The 12,784-nt window shown below is 36.2% G+C and overlaps 1 protein-coding gene across 2 annotated transcripts in view; it reads left to right on the top strand.

Moving 5' to 3' along the window:
- The first annotated feature begins 1,359 nt into the window (after positions 1-1,359).
- Positions 1,360-12,784, top strand: part of EMC2 (ER membrane protein complex subunit 2) — a 58,426-nt gene continuing 47,001 nt past the window's right edge. The window contains exons 1-2 of one of the 2 annotated variants that reach the window (XM_007427420.4): positions 1,360-1,472; positions 10,682-10,795. In XM_007427420.4, the coding sequence (XP_007427482.1) occupies positions 1,433-1,472; positions 10,682-10,795 (154 nt within the window). In that variant the 5' untranslated portion in view covers positions 1,360-1,432. The remainder of the gene's footprint in view (positions 1,473-10,681; positions 10,796-12,784) is intronic. The other variant, XM_007427422.3, reaches the window with a different exon arrangement.

Below are 12,784 nucleotides of genomic sequence, written 5' to 3'. Positions count from 1 at the left end.
TGAAATCATTTTTTCACTTAATCTGCTATGAAATCAAATAAAATCCTGGAAATTCTGTGACCCTGCCAAGCAGGATAAACTACTAAATAATGAATACCAGAGGCTGGATTGGGAATCAGTAAGAAAAGCCGCTTCTCTCCTTTCTTCTCCCCAAAAAGCTACCTTTTGTGGATTAGCCACTGCAGAGGCTTTTCCATGAACAGAAGGGTATTTTTGACACATGGCCAGTGGCGTCTCAGAAGACTCTTGAACTCATGCCAAGAAATGCACTCACCCAGCCTTGGAGTGCAGGCATTTTTACTGTAGACCACTGTTTTTCCAACTTGGCAGTTTTAAGATGTGTAGACTTCAATTCCCAGAATGTCCACCCATCTTGAAGTTGCTAAGACTGAAAAACACTGCTGTGGCAGGTAGTACTTTTCCAATGCCACGTAAACCTTCTTTGGGACGGGAAAACCCATGGCTAAAAAGCTGCTCCCCTCCCATCCTATGTAGGCCCTTCTCTTGCCATCCTTCCATGCCCTGGCATCCTGGGATCTGCTACCAGTTCTGCATCAGGAGACCAGTAGCTCCTTTTCTGACTAACATATTTTATTAGTAAAAGGCATCTGGTTGTACAGATGCTGGTTACACGTGAGACAACCTCCTTTCTTCCCGGCATCTCACTTTTAAACCTCCATCAGTCTAACCACTCTATGCATCCAAAGAGGTGAGGTACAACTCGCAAAAGCATATGCTTTTTAATACCATGTAATTCAATTACATTGTATTTAATCTAATACAACTCTTTTTGCTGCTCTACAGCAGTGTTTGTCAACCTCAACCACTTTAAGATGCATGGACTTCAATTCCCAGAATTCCCCATCACAGAATTCCCCATGCTGGCTGGGGAATTCTGGGAGTTCAGAATTCCCCAGAGTCCATGCATTTTAAAGTGGCTGAGGTTGACAAACCGTGTTCTATACTAATACGGCTCTCCTCCAGCAACATCTACCCGTTCTGGCAGGCAAAAGAGAAAAGAGAATGTATTACGCAAATCTAACTTGGGAATGAACTGCTTAGCATGCAATGCAAACCCAACTAGCTGAGCATTAAACACTAACAAGCCATCGCTGAGCATCACCAACATGTCCCTTTCTGGAAGGAAGGTGAGTTGTCGCTGCTTATTACCCATCACCTCCTCGCGGAGCCCCGGCAATCTCGGGACCCACTTATGGCAGCGGTGCCAGCGAGCCTCTGCCGCCTCAGCTCGACCGACCGAGCAAGGCCTCCAAGCCGCCTTGCAACGCCTGATCTCCTCCTTCCCGCCCTCCGCGCGCCCAGCCAATCAGATCGAGCTCGCGGCCGCCGGCACGGGCCAGAAGCCTGAGGGCGGGGGTTTAGTGGGATCACGTGAGTCGGTCGCTCGGCGAGCGGAGAGGAGCCCGGCAAGATGGCGAAAGTCTCGGAGATGTACGATGTAACTTGGGAAGGTAACCCGACGGCCGTGGAGCGAGGGGGGGCGCGTAAAGGTGGGGGGGCGCGTACGACGGTTCTTTGGTTGCGTGAGGGAATTGTTCGTTGCTCCCGAGGTGCGACGGGGGCTTGAATTCGCCGCTTCGAAGCCCCGCTCGTCTCCGTCGCTTCCCTCCTCGCAAGGGAAAAGTGCGTTAGGAAGCTCTTCCTGTGTCCAATTCTCAAAGGTAACTTACGCATAATTCGGAGGAATTAACCCTATAATTGCCTTCACAACTTCCAGTCGTTTGCCCGACGTAGCGTGTTCAAAGGTAGACATAACCCTTCGCAGTTGTGTTTAGGGGAGAAGGGGATGGTGTCTGATCCACTCGGAAGTTACAGATATAAAATTAGCCATTCCTCCCTTAATCCCCTCCGGAGGCACTTCCTTCCCCAGAATTCATAACCATTGGGGAGAAATTATATAGAACCTGGCGTGTGAAGGTGAAGTTTTTCATCTTTACCTGCGTTGATTTTCTCCTCCAGGTTTCTTTTCAAAGCTGCCATCTTCTAGAAAGCCTTTATCATGTTTTGCATGGTATAATAAGCTACGGTTTCTTGAATGACAGACACTTGCTCGGGTTGGCAGGCTACCAAAACCTAAACTCAAGCCACATTGTTGCTTAGCATGATGTCAGGCCCAGCCCAAGTCCAGTTGAGTTAAATTCCTTTATTTGCTTACACCTGATAGACAGAATCTTGCCAAACTAAATCTAAACTACTGCAACAAGTGGATATACTCTGGGAGATTCTAGGGAGTGGCTATCCTGAACTTCTTTCGCTTCCCATGCTCCTCCTGCAGACTGTGTTGTCTCTTGTCTCCTTTCCCTTCCTGGAATGCGCCCCCTCCTTCCTGATAGCCTTGATCTCTCACATCACCCTCCTCTTCATAGATACATTCCATCACACATGACGTGTAAACCCAGCCTTTGATTAAATAAGTTAATTGTAAATAAACTGAAATACATAATCAAAAGCATATTGTCTGATACATCCCTTATAATCTCCTTGTCTTCTGCCCTGTAGTTTTGCCCATTAAAGTTTTTTGGAACAGGGTCCATCTTATTTGCTTTTGGTGATGGGATAAGCAGTAATATAATGTAATTACAAGTGGTGTAATCTTGAGTGTGTAGTATTAGAGTGCAGAGCGTGGATCTTAAATGAGGATAGTCTGCCTGCCTGTTTTCTTTCTTTTATATGTATAAATATGCATACTGAAAGTCATGAAAAATTGAAATGATAGAAATGTAGATATCCTTTCATTTACCATCCTTTCAGTACCACTACGCTGTAAAGTATGAATATATGCAATCAGATTATTCAGGTAATGTTGTACAAACACAGGCCTTGATTCTTATGTGGAATACAACCTTAAGACACAAACAATACTGATCTTTGTTTATTTAGAAGTCTTGGTATACACACAAGTATGCATAGGCTTGCAGCATTTATGTGGGATAGATGCTTCAGTACTTCTGTTTCTGAATTCAGGATAATTAGCAGGTGAGTTTATTTATTACAGATATGATAATTCTAAGCTACTAGTCCCTGAGAGTGGGGAAAAAAATACAGTTTCAAGTTCAATTCCTCATCTCTATAAAAACACTTTTGTTCAGTATTCACAATAGATGTGCCACAGAACTTCCTAAAGAAACTTGATCTTGCTGGCTTTCATATCAGTTTTCTCCAAAGAGTTCCTAGGAGCACATATTATCTTTGCAACAGCCCTTTGAGGTCAATTGAGTAAAAGTGACTGAATAGAGTTTGCATAACTATGGCCTGTGAGATATGAAGTCAAAATCACCCTAGTTCAAAACAGTGTTATCTTCATTGCATATCCCCCCCCCCACCTCCAGATTTGCTTTAAATGTCTCTTCTTGCCCTGGCTTTGAAAATATAGGAGTGCTGTGTCTGTTAATGGTTGTCTTGATTGACGGCTGAGAAGTATGTACAGTACAGTATTGCAAGGACAGGCATAGGGATTTGTGACCATCTAGAATGTTGAGAGGATGGAGCATCCTTCACTATTGGGTGGGTTTCTTGGAGCTGTAATTTAGTGTTGGGGACATAGGTTAATAACTCTGATATAGGAGAAAAGGCTGTAGAGTGTGTGTGTGCGCATTATTTCATAATATCTAAATTTGATTTCTGCCTGTTTGAAGTGGCTTGAAGCAGTTTGTGACTTGTATATTTGTATACCTCATACTACAACTGAAAGCTGACTCTTGGAGAAAATAGTTTATTTCAGATCTACTAGGATTTGAGATTTTTTATTTTGCTGCTCCCACTCCTACCTGTAATATTCTACTAAGTTACATACATGGAAAGACATTGATTGCAGAATATTTTTGTATATTTATCTGGAGGTAAATCATGTTGAATGGTGCATGAACTCCTCTAAGAATATGTGATATTGCAACTTTAGGATATTTATTTTGTCTTTTTATTGTGATTTTGGGCTTGCTTTGGCTTGGTGGATCATAAATTATGTAAGTTTGTTCTGGGCTGTGATAGATAACTAATACAGAGTTACAGACAGATAACTAATATAGGTGCAGTAGGTAGGTGTTTTACCTTTATTTTTTGTGAGCTAGTAACTTTGAGTTTGTATATGAATTAACAATATTCTTCCACTTTATACTTGACGCATATTGTTCTTTCACTGACCCAATTTCTTACCATGTTTTCTCCAAGTAATAAAGCAAATTAGAATATCTTGTCTTCCATTCCTCTGAGTTACCCATGTCTACATATGATTTTAAGATTTCTATATATTTTATGTATGTATTTTATGTATTATTGCTGTACATGTAATGATAAATCAAAGCCATAAAACCATAAAGAGAGTATAGGAAATTTAACCCTTTGCCATTAAGATAAGTTAACCAACAGTCAATTCTGTATATATAAACAGAGAATGAACTTATATGATCCTTGAACCTTATCAGAATGTTATTCCCATATGTCTGTTTCCCATGTTAATAACATCTGTTTGAAGCTATCTTATGGATAGAATAATTGAGATAATCCTTCCCATATCCACTTTTGCCTAAATTTAAGGGGAGATAAGAATTGTATAGGAGATACTCTTGGTTTAATGGAAAAATAGAGGAAGGAGTTTCCATTAAGCAGAATGTTTGTTAAATCCAAATGGGATTTTATGCATGCATATTTTATACATGTGTAAAATGGCAGTTGGGATTTTATGCATGTGCAGAAGGATATAGGGTACAGATAGATTTTATCTCTCGCATCTGAAGTCCATTAAATCAAAGGTTTACTACAGTCTTATAAAGCTACTTTGTTTATGATAGCAACCTGCAGTGTACATAACATTAATACTTCCAGACCTTTCTGTGACATTTTTCTGAGCCTGTCTAGGTCACCTAAGATATGTATAATGCATGTTAGTGGGAAAAGGAGTTTTTCCATTACTTCTTAGTTTGGCCTTCTATTAGCTTTTTCAGAACAGAAATAAAATAAAATGAAATCCTTTTTCACTCAGTAAGAAGATAATTGCTTGTTTTATCTGTTCTGTTTTAAATTATTTATTTATTTAACATAAGCATATCCTATCCTTACATAATGACATATCCAGGAGCTTACATAAATTCCAGAAGCTCAGATAAAAATGTTCATAAATAATTAACCTCAACATGACAGACAGCTCAGCCCCCAAAGCCTAATGAAATAATGTTTTTATCACCTTCCTAAATTCTAGAAGTGTTGGGACCATCCCGACTGTAGGGGGTAAAGTAAATTCATGGGAGTCATGGGTGTCCATAGTCGGGAGTCAACAGCATTAAAGTGATGGGCGCAACTGGGGCAATCATAGGCCTGTCCTTTTTACATGCATGCAATGTTTATAATGGACATGAAAGAGGGATGGTTGCATCTGCCATTTTGATACTGTTGATCTTCACTGCAATGATCATCTGTTCGGACTGCTGCAGAAAAAGGCGTCTTCTGAGACCCTTTCCCTTTAAAATCCCAATGGAAAGGGACCCAAAACATTGCCTCTCAGGATGATCGCACAGGGCAAGCAGACTCTGTTTGTAGAAGACAGTTTGATAGATAACAGGGATAATATATGTTAATATATATTTTAAACGTATAGTGAATCTACTTGACTGAAGAAGTAAGCAATTGTCTGTCATCGACAATTGTGTAAAAGGCATGTAGAAATACAACTTGTTGTGAGACCTGGGACCCACAACTGTGTATATTTTACAGTGTCATGCCAAAATCTGTACAAAAGGGGGAAAAACAGAAATCACTGTGGGTGAATTTACTAAGCCTTTTTTGGAATTTGCAATGTTAAGAATATTTTTGTGGCCACTTTCACAAAATGACTGCTAGAAGACTCTACTTATTCACAGAGTACCTGCCATAAGCAATTTATCAGGATGCTACATGTCTTTTCCCCTACACCCAGTCATCCCCGCCCCCCTTCCAACAGGAAAGTGCTTTGGGCAGGATGGGCTACTTTCAAACTTAGTACTGGGTTTACTAAGGAATTGTATAGGGCATATTCACAACTAGAGACATTTTGGAAATAACTATGATGCTAAGGACTGACACTGCTTTATATTATTCCAGCTTCCCATTTATTTTTAGTGAAAATATGCCATTCATACATTTGCATGAAATGGCATGGGATTAATGCTTCTCTATATTTTTGTACATTCAGGTATTCTGAAATCATTCCCATTGTTGATGTGTGATGGCTAAGAAGTCCCAGTTCAGACCTAACTTCAAACATCACTTCACTAGCTAGCCTTAGGGAAGCTGGTCCCTCTCAGCTTTGAACTAGGTTCACACATTGTATTAAGGCATGGTTTGGTTGCCTTAACGTTCACAATTTGCCGAGTTCATATATCATGCCAAACCATAAACCATGCTTTACAAATTAAAGTGGCCGGGTTTATAAACCATATTGTGATTTGATGCAATGCATGAACCAGATCTGTCTCTAATATTGGGGATAATAATACAGAGTAAAAAACTATATGGACTACTGAAGTAATATAGCTCATTTGGCTTTTACTTAGCATGTGTGAATCCAGCTGCTGTGATTTAAGAAACCTTAGTTACAACACAGTATGGCAGAGCATAATGTGTTAATCCAACTAAGTTAACTGGAAGAAACCAAGACCATCATTGGTTCTGCATCATGTAATGACTATAGGTAGTCCCCAGTTTAAGAACGAGTTCCATTCCCAAGGTCTGTCCTTAAGTCGAATTTTTATGTAAACCAGAACAGTATTATTGTATAATACTGTATAAGTAGTATTATGCATTTAACTTGAATCATTGTGTATTTAACTCAAATTTTGCTACAATAGGCTCCGTTCTTGACTAGGGGACATCCGTAAACCGGGTGTTCTTAACCCAGGGACTACCTTTAATTCCAATTCATGAATTGGTATATAGGATTAGAATGTCACTTAAAATTTGAGAGGAAGCATATACTTCCTCATAAAGAGGGTAGAGAGAACATTCAAAGACTAGTGCAGTTTACATTAGATTACCCCAACTTAAGCTTGGATCATGAGAAGTGAAAGTAATTTTCTAACATCATATACATTCTATTTAGGATTAGGGCCTTTCTGAGTGGTGCAGGAAGGCTGAAGAGAAAAGGAGGCACTTTTCATGAATGAAACTCACAGAAGGTGCCTCTTTACCAATTGTTGTCATTTCCCGATACCAACGTCCACCTTTTTCAGTGACCCTTAGGAGAGGATCTAGTATAATTGGATCCATATTTAGCTGTGTATAAAAGAACCTTTAACTTTCTTTAGCTTTCATTTTTCTGGAATTTCACATTTTTGCTACAGTATTCATACTTCACACATTTGAAACACAGGTACAATCAAAATATAATTGTAAATTAGAAATTCTGTAAAGAAGATAAGATTATGAGCTTGAATTTGGTGGTTGGTTACTATCCCAGCCTAAATGTGCATTGTGCCGAGTTTGAATTTTCTTAAATAACAAGTGAACCATGATAGAAATGTTAGAATGAAACTCAGAGGATACTCATTCTTTAATGGCATATTTAAACATGTAGTGAAAACAAAAACATAAGAACTAAAAGATACTCAGAAACAATGTGTATAGAAAACGATAGTTTCAGTGTATATCTAAATATATTTGTAATTTTAAGAAAAGATACAAAATATTGTCTATATTCAAAAAAGCCATTCCTATCACTGTAGATAATCTGTTAAGAATTAGTCTGATATAAGTACTAAATGTGATAAAGCAATCTTTAAAGAATTCTTCAAGATTCCACTTGTGTTCATTTTTTAGGTACTACTTATTAAGTACACATACTTAAATCATGTTGATCCAAAGAAATCCTGTTGATCCATGGCTTTGCTATAGTAAAGCTGGCTTCTAATAACAAATATTACATTAATTTTTATATGGCATTATTTTGATGCCCTGGGGAAAAAGGACAATGAATCTACATTTGAATTAATTAATAATTGTATACAGTAATATCATGCAGGTTAGTAAGGGGATATAGCCCCATCTGTAAAAGCATGATGGTAACACTTTGGATAATTCGTTTGGTGACCAAACCGCATAATTACAGCAGTAGACTTCACATTCTGTAGATGAAATTAATAAAAAAGGTGGAAATGGATCCAAAATTATATCACACTGTGTTTTACTATCATGAATATGCATCTCAGAGTTTTATTAATGTGTACATTGCATCACAGGTTTCCATGTTTTAAACATATAATAAATGCATCATCCCAATTTTAGAACAGTAAATATATATATATATGTGTGTGTGTGTGTGTGTGTGTATATGCATGTATGTTTGTGTATGTGTATGCATGTATGTATATGTATATATTTACTGTTCTGAAATTGGGGTGATGTATTTAACACATTTTTCATCAAGTGTTAGTTTTGCTACATAAATATTTCTGTTCTTTCAGATTATTACAAATTTAAGAGGTGTATCTTATTAACAGGTATATCTTTTGTAGTCAGGTGCTGTAGCTTTCCTTATTTCCATTTTTAAGAGAAACCTGTTCCCATATTTATCTTCTGTAATTATTAAAATAATTCTAGCTATGAAAAGGCTATAACTTTTATCCTAATAAAATAGTTTTTTGCATTAATGAAAATAGCTATATGAATGGATTGAAATCTATGATCTTGTAATCCCCTTTTAAAATGTCATTCTGAATATTTTCAATAATTTGGGAGACGCAGAATGATGATGAGAGTTGCATCTAATTTGGTAATAGAGAGCCATCTACCAGTGGAAAGGAATTCTTCTTTCCTTCCCCCGTGTGTCTTAAAAGCTGGTCCCTTATCTTGCATTAGGCTGCAATATTTGTCATACTGTTGGGAATAATGCCTACTGAAAAGAGTGCAGTTTTCTTTTATAGGAAGAATTCAGATTCCAAACATTTCAAGTTACTTGTGTTCTTTAAAAAATAGTTATGAAATGATAAAAATGGATTGTCTCCTTTTTTTCCTCAGTATTTGAAATCCTATACTGTATTCTGGCATAGAATCATTTTTGTACTGAAACATTATTCTTGCATGGATGCTTTACCAGTGGCGAAGTAAATTCATGGACACAGCTTTCAATATTTTAATCTCTTTTAGTCTCTGTAATACATATGATATTCACTCAGGTTGTTTATGTCTAATTTTTAATTTCCAGGGATCGTCTTGAGTCAGGAACCATTTAGTTTTACTCAGGCACATGAAACATAATATACAGTGGTTTTGTTGACTTTCAGAATAAAATGTAACACATTTGCAGCACTTTGCCCCCCCCCCCAAATTCTGAGAATTTTTTGGAGGGGGGTGAGGTAGAATAGGAGTAGATTGTAGGAAGAGGTGTATTTAATCTAAAATTGACAGTTTTGTTAAATTTGCACATTCTGTAATAAAAGAAAGGTCAGCAAATTCAAAGGTATGTATTTCTTTTTAAAATATCATATAAAATAATTCTTCAAGTCTTTTGCATTATCAATAATAGCAACAGCAGCAATAATAAACAAAGCAAACTCATGAATAGTTGATGTTTTTTCCAGTTGATTACGGCTTTTTTTTATTCATATAAAATTGTTAGTCAAAAACAAATCTTCAAAGGACTCGGCAACACACAGTGATTTTAAGAACCTGTGGAAACCTTTCATGATCGAGTCTATACTATGAAGTTTTTAAGCTTTAAAGCTTTATATTACTTAGTGGCATATTTGACACCAATCATATTATTATTGCCGTTTAGTTTTCTTTATTATAGCCACTTCTATGAGTTTTGCTCAAATAGACTTCATACTTTTAAAAAAATTGATGGATCACAGAAAGAAGTCTTGTTCTTGCCCTTTTTCACATATTAGATGATACTTTGTTAATTAAGAAAAATTAATTTTATTTTTTAAAAATGTAAAATGTTCACATATATGTAGCTGCATTATTTTTAAAAGTAATTTTTTTCTCCTATACTTCTCTTTTGTTTTAGGAAATAGTAAGAATGATACCTGCATGAATTAATATTACAGTTTTATAAGTTTTATTAAAATAAGCAAATTATGTCAGTAGCCATATAATAATCTGTACTTTAGGGAGTGTGGAAAACAACCTGAGAATTCTCAGATGAAGTTATAGTGGAACGTGTGATAGTGTTAACTTTTATCCTATTATAGGATATTGTCATTTTAAAATAAAACTGTTCAGCATTCACAATATGCTCATTCTACATTTGCAGTAAGAAATAGTTCCCAGAATAATTATAAATTGCGATGAATACTCCTTGGAGAATTGAAGGAACAATAGTCATAAAACAGTATTATGATTAAGGTAATATTTAGAAATTTACAGTTTCAGTTCTTTTATGTAAGTCTTATAAGATATTTTTGTACTGCTATGTATTTTTGGCACCTCAAGGGTAGTAATTCAAAATCAGTTCAGAGTTTTATACTCTGTATAGATTTAGTCATTCCAAAAAAGTAGAAGTATGTTGAACCACAGCAGTAAGTTTCCACTTTTAGATTTTGCTGAAAGGCAATGTGAGGGTAATACGGGAAAGAGAATTGCACACACGTAGTCATATGTCAGCCATGGTCTCAGCAATGATTGTATGTCTAAATTAGATATCTTGAATACCATTGTTATTCTACTCTAATTGTCATTTTGTTTCTTTCAGAGATGCGAGATAAAATGAGGAAATGGAGGGAAGAGAACTATCGGAACAGTGAGCAAATAGTAGAAGTTGGAGAAGAGTTAATTAATGAATATGCAACTAAGCTTGGTGATGACAGTAGGTCAAAACTGTTTTACCTCACTTTCTTTATTAGCTAACTTTTCTGATGTGCAGTGGTGTATGTTGTATTCTATGTTTTATTAGTATCCAGTTCATTTCTCCATTGTGCCCTCTATTTTACTTAATTCTTCTGTGCCATGCTGATATACAGTATGTCCATAAATTTTGTACGCTTAAAATCTTCTAGTATTCCTAGACGTCTGATTTTATTTACAAGTATAGGGTGTGGGCAGGGAGCCTAATAAGATGTATAATATGACTCTCTACTCATACAGATACTTTGGGAAGTACTCTTCCCCCCCCACGAAAAAAAAAACTTTAAACAAATTTCACTTGGTTGAATGTTTAGGGATTGAAGTAGAAAATGAAGTTTATTCCTGAAATTAAAACATAACTTCAGCAACATGAAATCAGTATGAAAGTTGCTTTTATAATAGTGTTGGGCATGAGAGTTTAGGGTGTGTCTGGATTTTCATTACATACAGTATCATTTGGGGAGGGAGAATCATAAGTTCACAATACAAATTCTGCCCAGATAGAAACTTGGCGTTCCATATTTTATACCAGAAGGGAATTGTTTAATAAAAACTTTTAAAAGAGCAATGTATGCATATAGGATAAAGCATTTGAGTGTTTTATGGCAAGAAAAGTATACAGGGGTGATTAAGGTTATGTAGGCAGGAAGGGAGTAAATATCAATTATTTGTTTTTAATCAGCTCATTCTATTTTCTCTTTCTTTTTTTATAACTCAGTTAACCTAATTCATACAGTATGAGCAATTTATTTTTGGCAGAGGTCTCAAAGATCTAAACTAGAATATTCTTTATTTAATTTTAGGAAGTTTTGATCTCAATAACAGTTAAATTCAACAAAAAAAGGACATACTAATTTTTCTGAAACAGATTCATTTAATGCTAAACCAAGAAACTTTTACTCTGGGATATTGCCAAAATGCCCCACTAAATCATCTTATAATCATGAGAAATGAAATCCTTTTTGCTCCAGAAAGAATAACTGAATACTGAACTTGCGTGGAACTGATTTCGATTCTGAACCAAAGTAAATTATGTTGGCAAGAGTGATCATCTTATCAGAGCAGTAGAATATATTCTTCTCATTGACCTTTTTTTGTGAATTGTCCTATGAATTTATAATAATGTCTTAATAACGTTCATGAATTTAAATAACACATTACTTTGATTACAAGCAACATTATTTTGTTTCAATTAATGCTGTCCATTTGTGGTTTATGTCATTGTTCCAGAGGGTTGCAGTAAATGAACCCTTCTCATGTTTCCTGCTGTCATGTCCTTCACTCTTCTTATGGTCTGCATTAACCATTTAGCTTATACTTTACTGCTTATTTTATTTAAGAAGTTTATCTACTCTCAGAATCCTTTCAGATTTTACACAGGATAAATCGAAAGGGTGTTGCAGATATGTACACACTTGCCTATGATCAAATTTATGCCTTTTTGTAATGGAAGCTGAACACACTGTGCATTGCATGGGAGTTGAAAGAAGTTCATTTTATCAGATTGGGTCATTTTTAGTCAGGGGGGATAATTTGAGTAGTTAAATACATGAAAAAGAAGGAATGCAGTATTGACATGGATTTACATTAATCCTGTAGCCAAGGATGAATAATTATATAGCCTGTTACTCTGATGACATTTTTGAATTCTTCAGGGTAAGATTTCTCCTTGGAGCTTCCTCCATGGAACTTTAGAATTCAGTACATATAACAATTTGGGAATTTTACAAAACCTTATTTAAGGAAAAAAATGGAGAACAGTGCACCTATATTAGCAAAGTTTCTTCTGAAAATTTATTTGCCAAACCCAAAAACTGCTTTTTGAAGTATGGTGACCTCTGAATCAGTGCCATATTTGATTTGATATCCCATGCTGCTTTTCCAGTTCAGTAACAGGGCTTTTAAAATGAATCATTGTATAAAAATATACGAGCAGTGAAAACCATTGAAG

Source organism: Python bivittatus, unplaced genomic scaffold, assembly GCF_059951505.1.
Source record: "Python bivittatus isolate LINGU-HERP-01145 unplaced genomic scaffold, Pbiv_v1 ctg000590_np1212, whole genome shotgun sequence".
Classification (NCBI taxonomy): Eukaryota; Metazoa; Chordata; class Lepidosauria; order Squamata; family Pythonidae; genus Python; species Python bivittatus.
The sequence above is the reverse complement of the archived record's forward strand: the minus strand, read 5'-3'. Positions and strand labels throughout refer to the sequence as shown.